The sequence below is a fragment of the Atractosteus spatula genome, chromosome 14 (assembly GCF_055471065.1).
Source record: "Atractosteus spatula isolate fAtrSpa1 chromosome 14, fAtrSpa1.hap1, whole genome shotgun sequence".
Classification (NCBI taxonomy): domain Eukaryota; kingdom Metazoa; phylum Chordata; class Actinopteri; order Semionotiformes; family Lepisosteidae; genus Atractosteus; species Atractosteus spatula.
In genome coordinates, this window is record NC_142719.1 from 42,048,228 (window position 1) to 42,072,335 (window position 24,108).

At 46.7% G+C, this 24,108-nt stretch overlaps 1 protein-coding gene across 1 annotated transcript; it reads left to right on the forward strand.

Annotated features, from left to right (window-relative positions):
- The first annotated feature begins 314 nt into the window (after window positions 1–314).
- fgfr4 (fibroblast growth factor receptor 4) lies at window positions 315–23,507 on the forward strand. The gene is made up of 21 exons (XM_088932599.1): window positions 315–1,089; window positions 3,931–4,174; window positions 7,762–7,952; window positions 8,429–8,567; window positions 8,863–8,928; window positions 9,436–9,690; window positions 10,082–10,171; window positions 11,462–11,628; window positions 12,017–12,140; window positions 14,165–14,355; window positions 14,739–14,877; window positions 15,279–15,472; window positions 15,905–16,050; window positions 16,177–16,298; window positions 16,752–16,862; window positions 17,933–18,123; window positions 19,105–19,227; window positions 19,458–19,528; window positions 20,039–20,176; window positions 20,683–20,788; window positions 21,024–23,507. Exons 2-21 carry the CDS (start codon window positions 4,081–4,083, stop codon window positions 21,183–21,185), a joined length of 2,820 nt encoding a protein of 939 aa, XP_088788725.1. The 5' UTR covers window positions 315–1,089; window positions 3,931–4,080; the 3' UTR covers window positions 21,186–23,507.
- The last annotated feature ends 601 nt before the right edge of the window (window positions 23,508–24,108 follow it).

Consider the following 24,108-nt stretch of genomic DNA (forward strand, 5'->3'; position numbering starts at 1 on the left):
CGGGCTGTTGTTCCGTTCGGCCTTCATTTCCAAAGTTACCGTCGCTCAGAAAAAAAAAAGCAACTATTGTATTCTGGCTTTCATTACAAAAAAAGGGGTAATACATTTCTCAACTACATTCCGAAGATCCGCTTTAAAAACGGACGAGTGAATGGGAGTCGTTGTGCACACAGCACATCTTAGTTTGGATTTGGCGCTTGGATGCTGCGAGGGGGGGTCTGTGAGGGAATTATTTCGGGGGGAGGGTAACAGAGTCATCCCCCCCTCCTCTTTCTCATTCTCCTTTAAGTCTATTGTTGCGAGCCTTGTGCTTACACTGCCCGGAGCTGCTATCAGTAGTAAAATGCTCGGAGCGGCTTTGCGCTGTAACCGGAGAGTCGCTAATTGAGAACCCTGAACCTTCTGGCTTCCTCCCGGACGAGCCATTAGTGAAGAGATACCGAGCAGAGCGGTGCACAGACCCCGCATCTGCTGCGTCGCTGCAGTCGATGTCGTTTTTTTAAATTATTTACGTCCCAAGTCTTGCAGCAGGGGTGAAAAACAGAAAGCCTACACGTTCAACACCTTTCAGCGAAGCCGCGGAAGACAAGCGACGAGACAGCTCGGCGATCAGAATCCCGGAGAAGGGCAGGAGGAAATGTTGTTTGGGGATTTGTTGTTTGTAATGGATTTTGCTATGTTTTTTTGCTGGGGCTTTTGACTCCTGAATTTGCGTGTTTTGTAAGTTGTTGTTCTTTTTTTTTTTGCTTCAACCTACAAGGAGTCAGTTTTTTAAAAATTATTTCGGTCTGGAGAAAACACAGCCAGGACGCTGGACTTGTTTCGGACTTTGCACTCAGTACCAGGGTGTCAGTGCCTCCGAGGACTTGCAATTTCAGAAGCTAAACCGTAGAGTTTGGGGATAAATCTGTGCAGCTATTTGCTCCCGGAGGAGGAACACGGAGTACCCGAAGCTCGGGTGAGGCCGCAGAACTCGGGACCCAAGTCCTAAATGGGGATCCATCTCCCCGATGTCTTGGAATTGTGATTTATCGAATTATTGACTCATCGATTCGCGGATACGCCAACAACCCAAGATACCGAGGCAAGGTAATTACAAATCTTAAACCATCCCCACCTTTCCGTGAAACATGAGCTCTGAAACAAAATTAGGACTTTATTTCGTGATGAGGGATGTTTATTACACGGCTTTGAGCGAGATGCCTCTTCGCTGTGTTTTTAATTCTCGTTTTTGAGAATGACGACTGGGTTTGCGTTCGCAAGTAAGCGTCTCCCCGACCGGTTACGCGGCCCGTGGGGGCTCTAGTTGTGTTGCAGAAGGGCTGGTGTTTAATTATAGGTTTCCTCGGCAGTTTGGAGCGAAGTTTCAAGTGCTCCGGCTAATTTTGGAGTTTCAACCAAATTCCACAGACCGGTGACACCGCAGCTGTAGCCTCTCTAGACTCCGGTGCTTACAGACCTCTCTGGACATCTCTGCCTCTCTGTCTCGTCAGTTGTTTCTAAAAACAGAAGTGAGGTGGGGGGAAAAAAAAGTCATTTTCCTTAGACGGGTGCGTGTCCCGTAGTTGGATGAATCAAGTACTCGAGCTATAGGAAACAAACGTTGCGCCTGTCCCCTTTATGTCCAAGAGTAATTCGCTGTAAAAATGAAAACGAATACCTGAGTTGATTTGAAAAAAATAAATAAATAGGACGAGTTAAATTGAAATAAACACCCAACAGGGTAGTCGGTACGAGGCCAGTTCTAAAATCGCCAGCCGGCGTGACTTAAAAAGGCAGTGGACTCGGTATCCAGTGTTTGCGCGGTAGTTAAAATTTAACCAAAGATACAAGTTGGAAAGGAACACAGCTAAAAGGACCCCTGCCTTTGATTTACGGTGGATGCAGAGTCACCGAGGGGGGGCTGCTAAATTTAGCCTGGGCTATTGGTACAAAACTGTGTGTTACCTTGACCATCGAGTCACGTACTGTAGAGTTGGGCTCCGGTCGCTTGCGTTTTTCTCTCTTGTAGATCCGAGACACGTGAAGTGTGGAATCACCATTTTTTAAATTGGTTTACTTCAGCTGCCTTGGCACGCCTAAAAATTATTTTTTTTAAAAAAAAAAAGAATAAACCTTTGTTGAGGTTATGGTGTTTTTTATTACTGCGAGCTACATGTAGGTCTCGGCTAGTGTAAGGGTGAATGTGAGCGTAAAGCGATGGGTTGAAGTGTTGAAATACAATATCCCGATATCAGGGCCATAGACGATGAGACACCCTTAAAGGCATTGAATGAAATGAGGCGAAAATGACACGAATTCTGATTTTAAACCATTGTTTTTCCCTCCCCAAAAGTCGCATAATTTTATCGAAACACGCGATGGCCAAGTAGCTGGAACAAGTCACACCGCCCGCTTCTGCGCTAATCGCCGGGTCTGCCCCCGCACTTTTAACGCTGTTTACTTGGTACTCCTTGGATTAAAGAAAAAATCCCATCCCCATCTTTCCAAGCCCGGGTCGCCGTGGCAACGGCTCTCGGGCTCCCCTCCGAGCCCTCGGCTGGTGAAAGGGAGCGACAGTCAACTGTACTGGTGGAAACAGCCCCTTTCTGCGCGCTGTGATGGCAGGGCGGGGTGGGACAGACGTGAGACAGATGGCAGTTGCGACAAGTGAACCGAGCCTGGTCGTGTTCCCTTGATAAGATCGGAAAGGCGCTGGCCGTGGCCTTCTCTGGGCTGTCCCGAAGGGTCTGTACGCTGTGAACTGTACAAAGCACACTTGAGGCGAAAGTGTTCTTCGGCGGTGTTTAAGGGCATTTATTTTCCACGCAACACGCGACACGACTTGCAGTTAGCAAAATGCGAGAGAAAGCATAGATTTCGGAATAAATGGGCGTTAATCTGTGTTTTTTCCCCCCCTGTGAATCGTGATTTTAGAGGTGTGTGGTTACATTATTTATATAGTACATAAGTCGTAAGTGCACAGTAACGAGAATATGCTGCCAATGATGATCGGCCGTACGCCACAATGCACGGACTGTCTCTCACAGTGTTTTCTTTCATTAAACATCAACAGTGTGCAGTCTGTTTGGTGTTGGGGTGTGTTTTAGGTGAGAAACTTAGTTTAGAAACTTACAGTTTCTCTGGAGAAATGGCCATTAGGAGCAGCTCTTTCCTGGAGCATGTTTGGAGTGAATTTCTTACACAGGAAAATACTCCAGAAAAGACGTGTTTTCTCCATAGTGGCTGATCGTAAGTGAAACTAAATGTCGGAGAACGTCAGTCAGCTGTCCTGTCTCTGGCTGCCTGCATATAACAGGGCAGTTTTATTCATGAGAACTTTTCAAGAAGCCAAAGCTCTGCTCTGCCACAAGCTCAATTCGGGGGGCTGCCGTAAGCGGAGGCAGAGAGGAGACCAGAAGGGTGCTGGTATCTTTCTCGCGGAAAGGCAGTGATCTCAACCATCACAACTGCGAGACCTACTTCTGTGCTTTCAGAAATACTGCTTGAAAGGAGCCATTGTCTGCTGTTTGCAGGTATGGCCTCATGGTCAGGGAATCACAAGGACAAATTCAGCACAATCAGAAGTGTTTAAGCTGAAGCATTATCCTTGAAGAGCCTGGCATTGCTTAGACTATTCCAGCACATCTTTCCTTACTCATAAACAGCACATTGCAGTTGTTACATCTTGAGTAATTTATGACCTCCTGCAATACAGAAAAATGTGTAATCGTGACCTGGGAGAGTCGGGGTATTTGTGGTCAAATACAACTGTGCGTGAAGTCTTTGTTTATAAATGTCTGCTTTTTTAAAAACAAAATAATAAATCTGTTTTGTGTTAAAGCATGCCTAAAATGTTTCCCTTGCACTCTTGCCAAGACAAACTTGGAAATCGGATGTTCGGATTTTCAAGCCCGTTTATAATTAACGTGATTATTGTTTTTGCTTCAGGTTTCAGGCCGTGGGGGTGCGAACTGAGCCTGCCGATGTCAGGAAACAGCGTCTAAAGCCGGTTGAGGGCTGCAAGACTAACCCCCCCCCCCACCCCGACTTCCTCCCGCCACCTTTATATAGAAGACATTCTGACAACAGCTCAGCAAGATGAGCCCCTTCTCCCGGCTGTGCTTTGTCCTCTTCGGGATGTGTGAAGCCGTGTTGGCTAAGCCGCTGGCTCTGGAAGACAGTCGGATGAACGGTAGGCTGCCCTCGACTGCCGCGGTATCGCGAGGCCGGTGGAGGTGGGCTGTGGTCCGGCGGGGTCTGTCCTCCTGGTCAAGGGCCGGACTGGCTGGATGCTGTACAATTCTGGTCATCACTCTCAGTCAGAGTCGGAGCTGAGCTCTCTGATGACCTAACTGCATCGGTTATTAACTGGATTAGCTGTCTTACTGTTTCCACAGAACTGTTCAGCTTCATAGCTACTGTTGAGTTTTTAGTAAAGGAACAAGTAAAGGTTTATTCCCTGCTGGAAAAGCATAGAAAAGAAACACGAAGGTTCAGCTGTGGAACCTTCTCTGGGTGTGTGAGTCTCTAGTAGCCTGTAGACTGAGGTGTGGGCTGTCTGTCTAACCCAGGAGTAAGGATCACGGCTCTGGGAGATCACTAACAAGATTTTGTGAATAACCATGTCACCAAGATGCCTTGCCAGTCAGTTCTGAAGGGATGAGGGATATATAGTCTGTGCTGGCTGTGAGCATAGGCAGTTCTCTCAGCAGCTGGAGGGACCTGTTCTGGCAGGGTCACCTGTCGAGTATTGCCCCTGCTACACTCTTAATTCCCTCTGACACTTGGGCGGAGCGGTGGCTCTGTGGCTCAGGATCTGTGCCTGTGGCTGGAAGGTTACCGGTTCAAATCCTGTGGCCGGCTGAGGAATCCTACACCATTGGGCCCCTCAGCAAGGCCCTTAACCCCAGCTGCTCCAGGGGCGCTGTACAATGGCTGACCCTGCGCTCTGACCCTCAGCTTCTCTCCCCGTCTGTGTCTCATGGAGAGCAAGCTGGGGTATGTGAAAAGATGAATTCCTAATGCAAGAAATTGTATAGGGCTAATAAAGTGATCTGATCTGATGTAGCTCTCATCCAAAGCGGCGACTGATAGCTCTTTAAAGTACTGTTCACCGAGCTCAGGAAAAAGCACAACAGGAAAAGTAAGGTGTCTTTCTTGCTTTTAGAGAACCAAGTTATGCTAAGTTACAGAACAGATACTGAAGTGAAAAACTACAGCCTGAACACCGCGTGGCGATTTCTCATGTGTGTTCCGTTGTAAAGCGACAGGCTCAGTTAATGGGATTCGAGGTCTCGGGGCCGTTGGCAAACGAAACAGGCTTTTGTTGTCTCGATTCTGGAAGCGGTCCGTGCTGTCTTTCCCTTTCTGAAACAGCGTTTACAGCACATGGTAGTGGGGTGGGCTCTAAACAAAGTAGTGGTGTACGCTTTTTGGAATTAAAAAAAATCTGCCTGTGTTTAGCACTGTTAACGGAGTTTCTCAATCCCCGCCAAAGAGCCCCAGGCACGGAAGTATAAATTTGTCTGGCCTGTTGCCAGTGCTGGATGGGATGAGTGCTGATACTGTACGAGCTGCCTGTTTGAGTATTTCAGCTGTGGCTGGAAGCGAGCGGTCCAGTCTGCAGGATTGTTTCAGTGACACGGAAAGCGCACGTTATCTCTCAGAATGTAAGAAAGTTGACAAAAGACAAGAAGCCCTTTCTAGCCCGTTTGGTAGTTAGTAGCTAATCCGAGGATCTTCGGCCATTTCTTGAAAGAAGTCACCAATCATGACTGCTTGTTCTATGCCTTTGAGCAAAGAAGTGTCTCCTGTTCTTGGTTTTAAGTGCAATTCCACATAGTTTCAACTTTTAACCAAAACACTTGTGCTTAACTCTCCGAGCTTTAGACAGCTGGGCTATCTTTACATTTATTATTTTCTCAATCCGACCTGATGCTCAACTAAGGTGTTCCTCTACTGCGACAATGTAGCTTCAGTTGAAGCATGCACTCAATAGAAGGTGCATTCTTTTTTTTGCTAAAAACACTGTACCTGAGAATGGTGATGTCAAACCGTGAAGGCTCAGCTTCGTGACTTGCATGACCGACATTGAAGCAGAGACTCCACACGGGAGTCGACAGATGCAGCCCAGCGTGGGTCCTGAAACGATCTGTTCCTCCTGAATTTCTGGTCTGGATTCTTCTTCCACCTGAGCCTGCAAGTTGACTCCAGGAACGGGAGCTGAAAGGGAGAACAATGCTCTATTGAGCACCTGCCAGGAGAAATTAAAGCAATTTAATAACGGTCATATTTCTCCAGCAAAGCTACCATGAAAGTTCTGTTCCAGAGGGAGAGGGAGGAGTGTTGGTGCAGTTATGAGAAGAATTGTTTTCCCCTGGGATGACATCCAGGAAACTTACATTTTACATGATTTTCCTTGCCGCACACTTTGAAACATTGCCCAGCAGGGGGGGAAACCCTGTTTTCAATCAATTGAGGAATGGTTAAATTAATGAATAATCTTCAGCTCTTGCTTAACACTCACCAAAAAGTTCAATTATTTTTAGTCTTCCTCTAGGGCTCCCTTTTCTCGCTTCATTAATTACAGTGATGTCTTCAAAAAGTAGTTTGGGTTGTGCTCTTGACTGGTTGATGTTCTTTTGGTGTCTTGTCAGATATAGAACGTGAGAGTTTTATTGAAGAAAAAATCCCGGACGATCTAATCTGTCAACATGATATTTTAAGTCTTCTGGTTTCTTAAGGGGAGGTGGCCTGAAATACAGAAGCAGTCCAACCCTGATAGCATCTGTTTTTTGTAAGATAGGGAAACAGACTTTAAAACTTACTAAAACAAGGCCGCAAAATAATTTCAGAGCCAGTAGTTTTTATTGACATGCTCTTTTAATGAATTCCTCAGCCCTCCAACATCACTTGTGCCTCTTCCAATTGGGCTGATATAGCGTCGAATATGCTGAAATACATCTTTCGCTGTGTTTCAACTTGCCCATTTTCATGAATCCTGAACAAGTCGGGGGTTTTGTTTTTCCTGCAAGAAAGCCCTTTGCCAGTTTGCCCTTCAGGGTCTGTAGTGTGACTGAGCACTTAGTCTCCTCATCACTGGCCACCCCCATCCCCCAGGTCAGAGGCGGGTCAGAGTCCAGTCTGGGGGCTGACAAGTTCATTAGAGCATTTATGTGCAGCAGTCCGGGTTGGGTGGGGGAGGCAGGGAGGGGTGCTTCTTCTGCACTTTGGGTGGCTGACAGAGTTGTCACGCAGGGAGGGGCAGGAGTTCATTTCTAATGTATCACACCTCCCTTCCACAGACCACCCCAGGGAAGCCAGAGAGCTCTATGTTTAATTACTGTTTATACAGCACCTTGAGCAGTTCCTCTCGACACCTTGGAAGATGGTGACACAAGTGGGGAGTTTAGTGTGATATGATGAAGCGTCAGCTGTCAGCTTTAAACACAAAACAAGAAAACAAATGAGGGTGTTCACTTTGTATTCTTCTCTGGCTGCTGTTCTGCTGTCTGTAAATTAACTTGTCCAAGTCAAGACAGAATGGCGAAAAGATAACCCGAACAGTCTACAATTAAACAAAAAAAAAACATAGGAAGTGTTTTTTTATGAAAATGCTCTTTCTTTTTTTCTGGGCGTGAGGTGTAAAAACATTTCTCCATCGACTCTTCGTGATGTCCCAGTTGTTTTTTTTCTTGCTGCCTAAAATAAGACTTTTGCCAAACTTGAAGTCTGTGGGAACAGAAGGTCCAAGCAAGTTTTCGGATCCCTCTTTTTCAGAGCCCAGGCCCTCTCGGTCTGTTCTGCAGCCAGGCTTCCCAGGAAACAGCACGGTTGTGGCCGGGAGCGACGTGGAGCTGCACTGCCGGGTCTCCGGGACTGCCAGGGCACGGGTCCAGTGGTTCAGGCATGTGGAGAAGGATGGGAGTGCCTCTGCCCCTGGCGGCCTCCCCTACCTCAGGGCTCTGACGGTAAATCTCTCCTTCCTGCGCAACAATTTCTGTTAAGTTGTTAAAATTCAAAAAGGTAAAGAGAACAGCCTTCCCGAATGAGCTGAGAATCCACTACGTTTTAGAATGAGGCCTTCCTCGGGAAAAGCACATCTGGCTACCCACCCTATCCAATACAGGGTCATGGATGAAAACGATCCTTGCTTCCCAATTAACCAATTAACCAGCCAGGTTGTGAGTTAATCAGTCGTGCTGTAAATACACAGCAGGTTAGCCAATAAAGATATAAGCATAATAAATATAAAAGTGGGTACGAGTAAACTAATGTGCCCACAACACTCAACGATGTGGGAAAGGAATTCAGTTATCGCGGGATGTTAATGTGTCATGTCATGTGTTGCGACATTAATTCGGGCCCCGCGTGCTCTCGGCCTGTCCTCGGCCCTCGGAGGGGGCTGCTTGCCGCCTGCTCAAGGAGTCGTTGCTTTCCCGCGCAGCCAAACCGCCTGAACGTCTCCAAGGGCAGCAGCCTGCGCCTGGCCAACGTCAGCCTCGCCGACGCCGGGGAGTACGTGTGCGTGGCAGAGAGCTCCGCTGGCCGGGCCCAGCGGTCCGCCTGGCTCACCGTGCTGACAGGTACCACCTCGACCGCGCTCTAGCCGTTCTCCCTGCACAGGCACTAACTGCTGTGGTTTAGCACTGACAGGGAGGTTTGCAGACCTTGTTTTATTTGAATGTGAACAGATGAACAGGCCTGTTTTGTATCTGTGGCCCTACATTCATTTGCATTCCAGATTCAGCTAAATCTTTCCACACATGAAACGCCTTTCTCTTTTTTCTCTAATCTCAAAACTGTTATAGATTAAAATGTGCGACAAAGGGAAAATTAATACAGGACAGGGATGCAGTTATTTTTTCTCTTCTTTCCCAGAACGGCCACCTCAGACGCCTGTTCTCTCTGCAAGTGTGCCCTCAATGTCCAACAGCGTCTCATCAGGTAAGATTCAAACGGTAGACACTGAGCAGCAAAAAAATAAGCTTTTTGTTCGCAGCATATTTTGTAGCTTAAAGTCTGGGAACAAATTCTGTGGCCTTAACAGCTTGAGTTTTACACTCATCGTGCCATCTGGATATTGTCGCTAGGCAACGCAGAATAATTTTCAAATCTTTCTCCCTTTTTGTTATGAAGCCCTCGCTCCTGTCACGCTATGACATGTTCATTACACTCATTGTCAACTTGTCAGGCTAGTTGTGTAGCTCCCTCTCAATCCCACAATACCTTGAGGAGGACAAACAAGGGGGGAGGGAGGGAGGGTCTCCGTTGCCATGGTGACCAATGTTCATGTTCCAGATGAAAAGAACAGAGACAAGAGTTGAAAGGTCATGCTTGGGAAAACACAAGTAGGCCCCCCTTTTCGCGGAGGGACGGAGGTTTGATTACAAGATGACAGTGAGAGAGAGTCTTGGGCTAGTGCTTTAATTTTTTTGTGTGTGTTTTATCCAGGAATTTCCAAAGACGAAACAACAGAGCACTTCTTCCTGGAGCCTGGCGACGTGCTCAAGCTGACCTGCGACGCCAACCACACAGGTGGCATCCACTGGTTCAAGGGGGACGTGCGGATTCACCATGGAGACCGCATCCAGATTCAGGCCAACGCCATGGAGATCTCCGAGGTGACGTACGAAGACTCAGGCCCGTACTTGTGCGTGACGCGCGGCACGAGGGAGATTCTGCGCAACTTCACCATCACCGTCGTGGGTAAGAGAATAATCCCGGGTCCGACTGAGCAGGCTTTCTGTGTCTTCCACTTGCGTACTCTCTTTCAACCGGTAGTTGCTCCTCATGCCCTGCATCTTGAGAATAATGAGACGACTACGCAAATCTTCGAATGTATCTAATTAAATGTTTTGTTTCTGTCATTAATTACAAGTATTTATAGTAACCTAAAATGTTGGGGGGTGGTTTCATGAACTTCAAAAATATTTGAAAAGATGGAAAGAGGGAATATATTCTACACTGAGTGGATGGAATTCTGCATGTAAAAACATGCACACACCGGGTAGGGTTGGTTGCAAGATGAGCAGATGCTGACTAAAGAGATTAATTTTCACAATTCATATTCATTTACTTAACTAATTATCTCTTTCAGACTCACTGGAGTCAGGTGATGATGATGAAGACAATGGCTTGGAAGACACAATGGCAGATGTGGATGAAGAACAGACATATTACACCAGAGGTGGGATGAATGTCTATTATTACAATAGCAGCTTTTTTTATCAATAGGGTGCCTGGCACGTGGTCAGTAAATTGTGGCTCTCTCACATCCCACTAGAGAGGGTCGATAATCGCTTTGCAAAAAAGCTGAAGGTAGGAGAGATGTGGAGACTGGTTGCAATAAGACTGAGGCCACAACTGAGAGCAGTTGTGGATGTTGTTAGCAAGGTCCTTAGCCCCTTCCTAATAACACAAGAGGAGAGAAGGTCATTTATCTTGTTTAGCTACTAGTCGCTCAATGATCCAAGAGTCTGATCCAAGAATCCATCAAGGTTTTTGACATTGGATCCCAGTAGCCTGGTTTTGCACTTCCACATTCCTGTGTGTACAGACATGCCTCCTGTTTTCTGTCCTTGAGTGCTCGTAAACTTAATGTCCACTAGTGTCCTCCAGCACCTTGTCAGCTTTGTTACTGTTTCTCCCTTTCTCGGATGAGGAAAGTAATGCCACAGTCCGACCCATACCCAGTCGTGTGTTCGGTGTTTAAAAATAAAACACTCCTGCCGGCACATGGCATTTTTCTTGAGTCTGCCATCATTTCTTGTGCTTATAATAAGTTATTTCAAGCGATAGAAAAAATATTGAATAGAGTAGCCCACCAGCTTGAACACCTGTGAGGGTGACTTGTTTTGCATGAGTTTTTGTTTTGTTGTTTAAAGGTGCGCAGGATGTGTACTCCCTTAGTACTATAAAGTGTGTCTTAGTGATAATGTGGCTGAATGAAGCAGAACAGCAGAACTGCTGTTGAAGCCTAGTCTGCAGTTCTTTGTGTTGTACTTAACTAGTCATGATAACCTTGCCTCTCCCTGGCAGAGGTGAGGAATGAGAGGAGGGGAAGTGTGACTCTTAGTCAAAAGGAGGGATTCATGTCTTCCGTTCTCAAACACTACCTCCCTTCAAGGGCTGATTGCTGTTTGTACAAGGTCACTGAAGCAGAGCTAGTCCATGAGTGAGGGAGAATTTCTGCTTTGTCTTTGAAGAATATGCAAGTAACAGCCACTTAATATGAGCCACTGGCAGAGGGCAGGGGGAGTAAAGGAATTTAGCATAGTTGACAGAAACTCCTGTGCTTAGTGGCTGCAGCAGTATTGCTGCCCTATTACCTGTGTGGTTTTCAGGAGCTCAATATGTAAATAGTATGTCCTGTAAAGGACATAACAGCAACTGTAACAACAGGGCCTGGATGCTGCCTTTCAGTGCAGCTCTTTGCAGAGTGTCACGTTAATTATACTCCTTGACCATCCCCTTCCAGGACCTTACTGGACCCACACGCAGCGGATGGAGAAGAAGCTGTACGCTGTTCCTGCTGGAAACACCGTCAAGTTCCGCTGCCCAGCCATGGGAAGCCCCCTGCCCACCATCCGCTGGCTGAAGAATGGGCGGGAGTTCAGAGGAGAGCACCGCATCGGGGGCATCAAGGTACAGGGGGTTGTCTCACTTCTGCCTTCGGGGGGGCACGGGAGAGCAGGTTCTTCTCCTGCTCAAGCCCTGCCGCGGGCCCACAGCTGGCCTCGGCAGCCTCCACAGACGGGATCGTCGCCAGTGGCCTGGGGTAGTGCTGGGCCCAAAAAAGCCTTTCCGAAACTGCCTAACTGCCTTGCGACGAACCATATTTGAAAGAGAGAGACAAAGGTTCTTTTGAAGAGTGTTCGTCGAATGAAAACTACCACGGGCAGATTTGTAGAATTATGATGTTGAGGAATACAAATCCTTCATGGTCATCGTAACTCCAGATACCAGATACGAGATGGCGTTGATTCTTTAAAAGCAAGAAGATCTGATTTTATGCCCTGTCTTCCTGTGCTAGCTGCGCCATCAGCACTGGAGTCTGGTGATGGAGAGCGTCGTGCCTTCGGATCGAGGGAACTACACCTGTGTGGTGGAGAACAGCTATGGCTCCATCAGTCATAGCTACCTCCTGGATGTACTGGGTAAGGGCCGCGGTGCTCATTCCTTCTCCTGTCCAGACGGTGAAGAGTCTCTTCTCCAGGCTGTGGTCTGTGTGTAACTAGACCAGTGTGGCAGTTTTGTTCCTGGCTCCAGGTTATTGTTAGTCTCCTCGCCCGTATACCTGTATTCCTAAGGTCTACCCCCTCTTAACCCAATCCCCAGCTTCTTCCACTGATGTCCATCTTCTGTCATCCAGCTCACTCATGCAAACCTAACTATAATCAAACCATGCAAACCAAAACTCATCTTGCCATCTTACAAGAAGTTGTTGTCTTCTTCTTTTAGACGATTTTGACCTTGATCATGGGTAGGTGGCATGGGAGCAGTTCCAGGTTTCTGGATTTGCTTCCAGTCTCAGGGTGTCTGTTTATGCCTCGAGAGTTTGCATGTTATCTCTGTACCTGTGTGGGTTTTAGCTAGGTGCTCCTGTGTCCCCCATATCCCATGGCCCTGCAGGTTAGGCATGATAGTAATCAGCCCTCATAGCTGACCATTTAAAATTGCTCCCTGCTCAGTGGTCCTGTGAGCAAGGGGAAGAAGCTCTTGATTCTGTGCCATCTTCTTCCTAGGCTGAGCAGGATCAGTATTTCCTTGGTCTATAGACAATTTATTCTCATTGTGTTGTCTGTCCAGTTCATTTCTATTTGAGTACACTGTGTACAAAATTAATCTAAAGTTGCATTTGTTAATTGTTGACTTGCTTTTATTCTGAGTCTAACTTGAGCAATTCTATTACCAGTGAATGAGTCTGAAGTGCTTTTGTGACCTGTTTAAACAGTGTCTGTTTTGCTCTTTGCTAAGATCTTGCTTGACAAAACATAAAAACACACAGCAATTTCCTTGTAAAAACAAAGAAAATTGGATAACTTGTTTATCGTTCGTCAGCGGTCTCTAAAAAGGTTGGAGGAAAAACAGTATTACACTCCCAGCTGTGATTAATAGCATTAGCTTAAGAAATCCCATCACCTGAAAATCTGTTTAGAGGCAGGTAAACAGACAATCTAATATCCAAAAACAATGAGCAGGAGACCATTAACAAACAATCTTGCCTCCTGTTAGCCTTTTGATTCAGTGTTTTAAGAAAAATCGTTTGAAAGGGCCAGTACAGTTACCACACTGAGGCAGGGGTGGGAGAGATCTGGAATGCTCCCAGGCTTGAGATGTCTGAAGATATTGTTGCTTGAGCAAGGACAGACAAGGCAAGAAACACTGGTGCAGGGGAGACGTGACCCAGGCAGCAGTGTGTGTCAGCTGTGACCGGATACTGCAAAGCGCCAAACAGACAGTCTGCTACCCTCCCTGACCTGTGACGGACCTGAGTCCGGTATGGGGTCAGCTACTATCCTCCACGCATGTGGGGGGAATAGAGCGTGTTAATACACGTACACACGCTTCCAAAAACTTCAGAGCACTTTAATAGTGGCCTGGCTACACACTCCCCTAATGGAACCAATTAGCAATTGTTTGCCCTGGTTGGGAAGTGGCGCTTATCTTCTGTGCCTTTGCTATCTGATCAGATTAGTCACTGTAATTAACATGGTTCTTTTTATAGTTCCGTGGCAATTACTTAAGGAATGAAACTCTGCTGCCAACTGTGTTGCCTGCTTATTTGTGAAAGGAATAAACAGTCTTAGAAGGCTGGTCATTGGCTGGGTGTCTGTATTGCCTGTGTGCAGGGCTCCACCATAACACAAGCACTAACACAAGAGCGAAGCACAACACAGTGCTGTTCAATTCAGTGAGCCTCATTGGCATGACTGATGAATTACAGTGTTGCCAAAGCACATGCAGTCAGCACAACATTGACGTACAAGAAACATAAGTTTCTTACGCCTGTGCTGCTTATTTTAACACGGCTTTGGCCATGAGATGAATACTGCAGCTGTCTCTCTCTTGCTGCTGTTTCGGTTTTATTTTCTGCAGTGCCGTGCAAACGACACGCTGATAGGTCTAGACCTCTTTGTGCAGCCCTGATGGTTACACTCTCCCCTCTTTTCATTCTCAGAGCGGTCCCCCCACAGACCCATCCTCCAGGCTGGCCTGCCAGCGAACACCACAGCAGTGGTGGGCAGCGACGTGCAGTTCTTCTGCAAGGTGTACAGCGATGCTCAGCCGCACATCCAGTGGCTCAAGCACATCGAGAAGAACGGCAGTCGCTATGGGCTGGACGGAGTTCCCTACGTGCAGGTCTTGAAGGTACGAGGGTACTTTTCTTGGTGGGGGGGGGGCTTGGTTTCATGCACATTTGTGGGCCGAGTTTAACCTCTCATGACTGGATGAAGTACCCATTGTAATGCCAGTGCATGCACACTGCTAACAATGACCTTGATCTGGTGCAGCATGGACAGCATACTGGGGATGCCACAGGCCTGAACACTTTCATATGTGTATTGGGTTTGAGGCAGAAATCAAAGCTGCAATGGGGATGCGATTTCCTTTCGAATTCTAATGCCAGGTGGAAAAACGCATTTCTGATGAAAATGTGCTGCATTATTTTTTTCTGGCTGTTTTCAGTAATGCACAAAGGGTTTGGAATTGTTATTCATTCGGGATTTTTTTTCCCCCCTTGATCCTCGCAGACCGGCAGCCTTAACATGTCTGAGGTGGAGGTCCTGTATCTGCCGAACGTCACTATGGAAGATGCCGGGGAGTACACCTGCCTGGCTGGGAACTCCATCGGCTTCTCCTTCCAGTCTGCCTGGCTCACCGTCCTGCCAGGTAAGCTCCTTCACATCCCACCTGGCGAGGAAGGAGAAGAGGGTTAGCATCCCGCAGCGCTTTCCAAGCTCAGATTCCCTTCCAAAATCCAGTGACAAAGGAAAAGAGAAGGAGGAGCTGAGACTTATTATTTATTATTTATTTATTATTATTTTGCATGCTTGTTCATCAAATGCCTCCTTAAGCCAGAGAAGAATCAACATGAAAATGAAGGTTTGTGATGAGAACAGGCCCATTCCAACAGCTCAGTTTCCATTCAGGGTGAATTAAGAGTTGACTCCAGCCTGAAGCTATTCACCAGGAGGCAGCCCAGCTGCAACAGGCACACCGAACGGTAGTAAGTGGTAAGACCTCATGGAAGGCTTCAACTGAATATGGTTCACTTGGGTTTTTTTTTGCAGAGGAAGAGATCCTGGAGGAAGTGGATTCACTGGAGACCAAGTACACGGACATCATAGTCTACGCCTCGGGCTCCCTGGCTCTAGTGATGGCCGTCGTGATCGTGGTGCTGTGCCGCATGCAGTCCAGCTCCGGGGTGGAGCCCTTCGACGTCCTGCCCGTGCAGAAACTGTCCAAGTTCCCCCTGCGCAGACAGGTAAGGAGTTACGCCTTGCCGGAGAAGTGTACGTGCAGGACCACTGAATACGGAGGTCAGGAAATAAGATGGCTCCCAACTGGTATTGCTCTCTGCCCAGGGAAATATGATCAGCTGTTTGCTGTAGGCATGTACCCAACGTCCTTCACATGTGGAGACTACCTGCGTCTCGTTTCCAGGGAGTCATCTATGAGCAAGGCAGGCTTGGAGCTGAGGAATGGACATTAATCCCTTTGCTCTTCAGCCAGAAAGTCCTAAAACACTTCCAGTCCGAGGCTGTGGCTTTTCTCTCCTGAGCCTTCGCTAGAAGTAGCGCGGTTAAAAGCAGTCTTAACGGGACGAAGAAAAGGAATTGTGAAAACCTGCATGCTGGGAATTCTGTGGGGTCTGGCCGCATACTAACCCCAGTGCCGTGTGTGTGTGTCCGTCCAGTATTCCGTGGAGTCCAACTCGTCGGGCAAATCCAGCGCCTCTCTGATGCGGGTGGCTCGACTCTCCTCTAGCTGCGCTCCAATGCTGGCCGGAGTCATGGAGTTTGAACTGCCCCTCGACCCCCACTGGGAGTTCCCGCGGGAGAAGTGAGTCTGCTTGTTTCTGGTTGTTTTCAGCTCAGTAATACCCTCCTCGCCTCCTAGTTTCCCGCGACTCTGAATCCACGGGTCCCTAATGCTGCTTTCCCCGTCTCCCGTTCTCTTTCTTGCTAGTCTGACCCTGGGAAAGCCGCTGGGGGAGGGCTGCTTTGGGCAGGTGGTGAGAGCTGAGGCTTATGGGATAAGCAAGGAGAGCCCGGACCAGGTCGTCACGGTAGCAGTCAAGATGCTCAAGGGTACGGTTTGCATGTCAATTCAATTCAGTTTATTTTTATATAGCGCCTTTCACAACAAGGTTCACAACAAGGTTGCCCCAAGGCGCTTGTGCCACATTCTGTGTCTTGTAAGAATTGTACTTAAAATTTTGTGCAGTATTTGCAAAATAAGCAAAACATGGTAATTCCATGCTGAATTATCCAAAGGGAAATATACAGGCTGGAGTGCAACACCTCAGTGCCTGGTGTGATTCCCACTCTGGTCCTCAACTGTCCAGAATCCAGGGAGCTTTCCGTGTCTCCTTAAGTTCTAAACAGTTTTATCTCTTGTCCACAACCTGTGGATGTGGAAGCTATGGATGATTTAAAGAGACGTAGAAAACCTGCTCAAATTTGGACCCCAAGCAATGGAAATGGGGAGCTCATGGTGATAAGGGGGTTAGAGGTCAGTTCATTTCTGTTGTTGTTAAACAGATGATGCCACGGACAAAGACCTGGCCGACCTGATCTCGGAAATGGAGATGATGAAAATGATGGACAAGCACAAGAACATCATCAATCTGCTGGGGGTCTGTACGCAGGATGGTGAGTTTTCTTGGTCCCTTTGCCTTGGTTTCAGCTGCTCCAGGTCCTTAGCCCAGTCTCTGGTCCCTGAGGACCACTTTGCCGTCCAGTGTTAGTCCTGGCTGAGCTTTTAATTACTTAGAACAATCAAACTTCTTGGCCAAACTGTTTTCGGTGAGTACATGGTTTCTCACACTCCTATATCATGAGTGGTGAAGTGACAAAAACATTTAGAAAACAGATCTTTGTTCATTCTCTTCTCAGCATCCATAAATAACAGTAATTAAATAGGTCTTCCACACTAGTGGTGACTGATTAATGATGTTCGGACATATAGGTAGTGATACTGTACCGGAAACTCCCAGTCACTGGAGCTCCAGATTGTTAAACAAGGAGAGTCCAAAAGCAAAGACATTGGTGCCGGGTTGATGTTAATTCCTACCCCTCTCCCATCTTTTTGAAAATGTTTTTCTAAAAAAAACAATCAAAGTGGATGTGTGTGATTCAGTGAGAGCAGAAGAAGGGCTACACACCGGCTACACACATTCAGCTTGTTTGGTAGTTAGCGACTTGTGGATCCAATAATCTCATCCAGCCGTTTCTCAGCTCCCAACAGCATAGCTGGGCAGCTTGACCCCCACTGGCCTCTGGACAGCACCCCTTTTAACAACAGCTTTTAAACGCACTTCTGTGTGGTTTTCACTCATGTCTTCTGCTTCGTGCTTCACCGTTCATGCTGAAGTCTGCTGGGTGTGCCCAGTTGATTTTAAATCTTTGCATCAGCTCCCCTCATGTCTTTGTTCAAGACCAAGACACTTCCTTCCAGTCTGTCAGTGGAGGACATGCCCTTTGCTCCTGGAATGTATCTGCTGGCGCTTCTCTGCGCTGATTCCAGAGCAGCAATATTGTTTCTATAACAGAGACCAAAATCGTACAGAATATTCTAAAACGATCAGAAGTGATGTAAAAGGAATGAAAGCTAGCAAGCACAGTGGTCCTCTAGGGCTGGGGCTGAGAGCTGCTTCTCTGTCCTGTGACCCCTGACCCCTGACCCCTGTCCAGTGCAGTAACGCCGGCCTCTCCCCCCGCAGGCCCGCTGTACGTTCTGGTGGAGTACGCCTCAAAGGGCAGCCTGCGCGAGTACCTGCGAGCACGGCGGCCCCCCGGCATGGACTACACCTTTGACGTCACCAAGGTGCCAGAGGAGCAGCTCACCTTCAAAGACCTGCTGTCCTGTGCCTTCCAGGTGGCACGGGGGATGGATTACCTGGCTTCCCAACACGTGAGTCATGGCCATGTTCCTGTGGGCAGCCCTGGAGTGTATCCCACGCCACACCACACCAGCTGTCCCCGGCAGCTCGGCTTTGTGACATCACAGAGGGCCTGACACAGACGCTCATAGGAACACGAGAACAGAGCAAAGGATGGGAGGCCATTTGGCCCATCTAGGCCTTCATTTATGTGGGCTGACGCCATGGCCAACAATGGGGCAACAATCCCACACATGTCAGCACTCGTGATGCTAGGAGGATGATCCTTGTGTGGCGAGAGGTTTTGTCTGTGTCAGCGTGGCCATTAATAGGTGTGGAGCTGAGGCAGGAGGGAGGCCTTCTCTGTGGTTCTCTGCAGCCCACTATGGGCTGAGCTGCCTGAAATGCTTCAGTGCCACAAACCAGTTTAAGTATGAAGTATAAATGAGCTATTATATAGAAGGGGCACCAAAATACACTATATATAATTCATGCAATCTTAACAATTATTCTTCTGTTTTTCTTTCGATTGCCAACCTATATAAAGCCGTCTTGCTAAATATTGCTCAATTTACATACTGCATGTTGACTTAAGTCATATTTCGAACCAGCTTAGTCAACAAAGAGTAATTGTATCATTTGCTACTGTAGCCGTGTACTTTCACAATGACCCAGGCAAAAGCGATTTCATTTTTTTCCCTTTCGAATGTTCATAAATCCTTTCTTTTGTGTGCACCTCAGCTAGAGAGCCATGTATTAGTTCTTGTATTTTAAATGTATCCAGTTACTTGTCTACATGTTTAGTCTTGCAAGCCCACGTGCAAAGGAACTGTGCACCCGTTCTTTAGCCTGCAAGGATAAGCTCACAATATTTCATCACACTGGATTTATCAAGGAGTCCCAGCGCATTCTAAAATCCAGCATGCCCAAAACTGTTGTTAACCCAGAACGTCTCTCGACATGGGAAGGAGCAGGGGAGGCTGGTGTTCATCGCTCTTCTTGTGTCTCTGCAGTGCATCCACAGGGACCTGGCCGCCAGGAACGTTCTGGTGACAGAGGACAAAGTCATGAAGATCGCGGACTTCGGCCTGGCGAGGGGCGTGCACCAGATCGACTACTACAAGAAGACCACAAACGTAAGCCCCCCCCCCAGACAAGCTCTGTTTTTTGGGGTGTAAACACTGTGACAGATCAAGTGCGGCGCTGTCGGTTTGTAGCTTTAATGGTTTTAAAGACAGACGCTTGATGTGTCTGCCGGTGACTGACGGCGCACTTGATGGGAGATAATTGGGGGGCGGGATCTGAGGGACCTGTCGCCTTCCATAACGCTGTGTCTGCTCACCGCGCTGTCTCGTCTGCGTTACAGGGGCGGCTGCCGGTGAAATGGATGGCGCCAGAGGCCCTGTTTGACCGGGTCTACACACACCAGAGCGACGTGTGAGTACAGCCAATCGCATCGGAAAATGTGCCAGACTGTCCTCGGACCAGACCAGGCTCTGAGCGCCTCTTCCACGCACACTCCCAGGGCTCTGTTGTGGAAACCAGGCCTAGTCTGGTCGGGGCAGAGGGGAGAACTCGGGTGACCTCATTTGAGGCAGAATGTGATGCAGTATGAAGGGGAGAAAGGCATGAAATTTATGCATGCAAAAGAGCCCTCATAAATGAAAGTGAACACCGCCCCCAAAAATATTTAAATTGTCCGATTATCCTCCAGGATACTTCTGTGCTTGAGGTGCAAATATCCGCCTTTTATGTGAGCATCTGCATAAGGCCCTACGTGTCTCGAGTTTTCTCAGTTTTGTGCTTGTTGCTGTGATTTCCTTCTCTCATCCCTGCACAAGGGTAGCTCGTTTGAACACTGCAGTGTTTAAAGCAAGCCGTCTTGCCTGGCTCAGGGCTCAGTGGGCGAGTGGGCGGTCCTCATTTCCACTCTCGCGCTGCCTGCAGGTGGTCGTTCGGGGTGCTGATGTGGGAGATCTTCACTCTCGGCGGGTCGCCCTACCCAGGAATCCCCGTGGAGGAGCTGTTTAAGCTGCTGAAAGAGGGTCACCGAATGGATAAGCCGTCCAACTGCACCCACGAACTGTGAGTACGAGAGCACATATCCGGAGAGAAAAGGCATGGCGCTCACTGCAACAGGGCGCCTTGTCAAAGGAAAGAACAAACACCATGAGTCACAGTGACTGGAGACTCAAGAAACCAGAAAAGGTTCTGAACCAGCTGGTTTGCTTTTCTTTTATCTTTATAACACACACACACACACACACACACACACACACACACACACACACACACACACACACACACGCACACACGCATCCCAACATTCTCCAGGTTTACTTCACCCTGAAACAGAGCCGACAGATTCCTAATGTTGCAGAACCAATGAGACACATTCCAACTTGCCAGTAAGGGATTTTTCCAATAGCTTTCTAAAATTGTGTGGAATTTCCTTATTGGGGGGAAAAATAAAATAAATTGCAATACCAGGGTGGCGGGTAGAATTTGTAGCCTGCGGCCTCCCGTGTTTTTGCTGCTGGTTTCCTGTCGGCGTGTACGTGTGCAGATGGTGACGTCCGTTCTGGTTCCAGGTACATGCTGATGAGGGAGTGCTGGCACGCGGTGCCCACGCAGAGACCCACCTTCAAACAGCTGGTGGAGGAGCTGGACCGCATTCTGCTCTCTGTCTCCGATGAGGTGAGTGTTGACCACACAACCCATGAGTGGAAAGAGCCCATTGCGGGGCGGCCTATTCCTAAACTTAGTTTTGCCCTAGCTGCACTGTGTGGCATTGTACACAAGAATAGAGCAAGCAAGCCTCAGCACTGTGGCCGGGGTTGCTGAAGTTGCGAAACCTGGTGCAAAAAAACAACAACATTTTGGTGGTCATTTCCGTGATACTGTACTAAAACAGGATTCCTCTTTCATCTAGTACCTGGACCTGTCGACACCTTTTGAGCAATACTCTCCGTCGTGTGAAGATGCCTCTAGTACTTGTTCGTCGGACAACGACTCCGTTTTTACCCACGATGCCTTGTCCACCGACCCCTGTCTCCTTGGTTACCATGATGTCCACTCCAGGATAAGGACCTGAAAGCTGTCTGTTTTTTTTACTCCAAATGAAATCTGCCATAGCCATTTGGGTATTCTGGGCATTGCGTGAGACGTTTTCTTGAAAAGCGAAACAGAGTGACTTCTGAGTTTGCAGCCTCGAAAGCCTTTCCTATCATCGACACAGAGATGCAGCTGTCGAAGTAGCCGCCTTTCATTTTCAGGTACTTTTCATATTGAAAGGGCTTTGTTGGCCTGTCTGTTGACTCACAGTGATGCCAAAGCAAAAACAATTAGCAAGTACATACACAAGGGATGTTTAACACGAAAACGTGATTATGTGAGAGGCTCACTCTCGTCTGTGATAGAAGAGCATATCCTGGGCTGCTATTCCCAGTTCTGCCATTTCCACCATTCCCACAAGTCCAGTAGGATTTGAAGGTGTTGTGATTCTGACTGGCATAGGGATTTCTGGGATTACGTGTTTTACTGTAGGGAAGAATCTAATCCCAGAGTATTTCCTGCAGTGCGTCTGAAAGTACACCTCTGGAGCGAGAGAGAGCATCTCCCTACGAAACAACACAAACACACACACTTTAAGCCAATATTACAGGCAACACCTGGAAAACCAGTCTTGAAAGATCAAGGCAGCAGTGTCACCAGAAACAGAATCATGTAGAAGATGAAAAAGAGAAAATCTATTTTGATATAATGAACAGAAGATGATAGCATTGTGAAATATAAATATAGAAATATATATAAGATTATTCTACAATCTGGTATTTAAAAAATCTTAAATCTCAGGATATTATTTTATGTCGCTATAGTGGGAACAAAGTGCCTGAATTTCTAACTCCATGTGAATATATTGAATATTAAAATATTTTTTATGTACATATAAAAAAAGAAAACCTTTTTCCACCTTTTTTATAAATTATTTTTTTGTTGATTACAATGAGAAATGAAGTGTTTTAAGGTTCGGAGATTCAAGTGTAATTTTGACTGTGGATTATAGTTCTGGAAGATTTTTTTTCTGTGCATTTAGAAAATGCCATGCATTTACCAGCAGATATTTCAGTAAACTTTTTTTAAGAAACATTTTTAATGTAAGATGTATCAAAAGCAATAAAGAACTCAAACTTTTCAGTGGTACTATATGCAATGCGAGAACAATATGTGTAGGATCTTGGTGCAGTATTGTCTTAAAGTTGCCTTTTAGAAATTCTCAGCTCCACACTGGACATCTTTCAGAGAAAGAAATTAGGTACTTTATGAAAAAAGTTTGAATTGATCTAAAAACCTGCTTGATTCTGTTTTAAAAATGGAATCCTCCCTTTGTTTTCTATAATCTTTTACCCTGTACAGTCAGTATTCTAGAGGCAAAGGCCACTGGGACAATGGGTTCTTTGGAGCTTTAATGGGCGTGACAGCAAAACCCAATGATTTAGGCTCTGCCTGCGCTTGTGTGCAAATGAACTGGCCTTATTATGGAAATGACCCCTGCTGCCTCTCATTATTCAGTCACATTTTTTAATATACAAATGCTAATGCCCTTCTTTTCAGAGCTGTTTAAATTTCTCCAGGGACTGTGGAGTTTCCCCTGCAGGAGATAAGAGTCCTGTGTGTTCCTGCAAAAGGAGTATTTGAAATAATTTGCCCAGGTTGATCCATTACTGCCATTTTTATTCTTGGGGTATAAGCAGTTGCAATGTTGATGGGCAAAACCACATGAATGTTTATGTCCAAACCCAAGAGGTGCATGCAATGCAGTATAATGTCTATCCGCTACACAGAATTTAAATTCTTCTGCACCTTATGCAAGAGCCCTGACATTAAAATGAGCAGTCCTGATATAAAGGCATAATACAGCTCTTACAAAACAACTGGCCAGGACACGTCTTGCTGGTAGCTTGGCCTTGGACAACAAGCAGAGTCTGATGCAAATGGTAGTGCAAACGGCTGTTATCATTCACCAAAGGGAAAGAATGGGAACGGAGTCCCTTTTAACAAGAAATGGATTTATATAATGGTGACATTACAGCATTGCGTGCAGCAACATTACAGTTCAGCCTTATCTTATACTGGTTACACAAAATCCATTGCAAAAGTGTAGTTACCTGAAGCCACTAAACAAAGGCATGGGCTCCAATTAAATGAAATAGACTGAAAAAGAATGCTGGGAAAAACAATTAAATATAATCTGAATTATATACTATAATCTGGATTCTGAATTTGGAATGGTGTCCTACAGAAGTGTAACAATTCACCATGTTCTTATAACTTTGAGGCTTCTAAATAATCTTGTAAACATATCTAATTTATTTGTTTTTGTTTTGTTTTTTTATATAAAATCTATAATTTAAAATCTCTGTGGCTGTCTTCTCTTTCTCATTCTCTGTTCTGAACTGAAATAATGAAATCTAATATCCTTTTCAGTACACCGGAGAGCAGTGAGGTGACAATTCAATTCATTCCTGTATGTTTAACAATATCAGAGGGTTACAGACAAGGGGGGGCCTTTTGTGCCATTTGTTCAGTTGCTAGGTTGCTGCTAGTCCAAGGACTTTATCCAGCTTCACCTTGAAGGACCTTAGGCAGGTATGTATATGACACATGCTGATTACTGAAAATGTTAAATACTGAAGTGACAAGAAGGATAGAAAATCAAATCATTTTGATGATTTAATCACAGGAACTGGATGCTAAGCTGATGGATCCAGACTTTTGATACGTCAGCCTTTAGAGTTTTACTCGGGATTGGCTTCACCACTCTGCTCTCCTCCCCACTGAGAGCTGGTGTGTGGTGAGCGTTCTGGCGCACTATGGCTGCCGTCGCATCATCCAGGTGGGGCTGCACACTGGTGCTGGTGGAGGAGAGTCCCCATTACCTGTTAAGCGCTTTGAGTGGAGTGTCCAGAAAAGCGCTATATAAGTGTAAGCAATTAGTATTATAATTATTATTATTT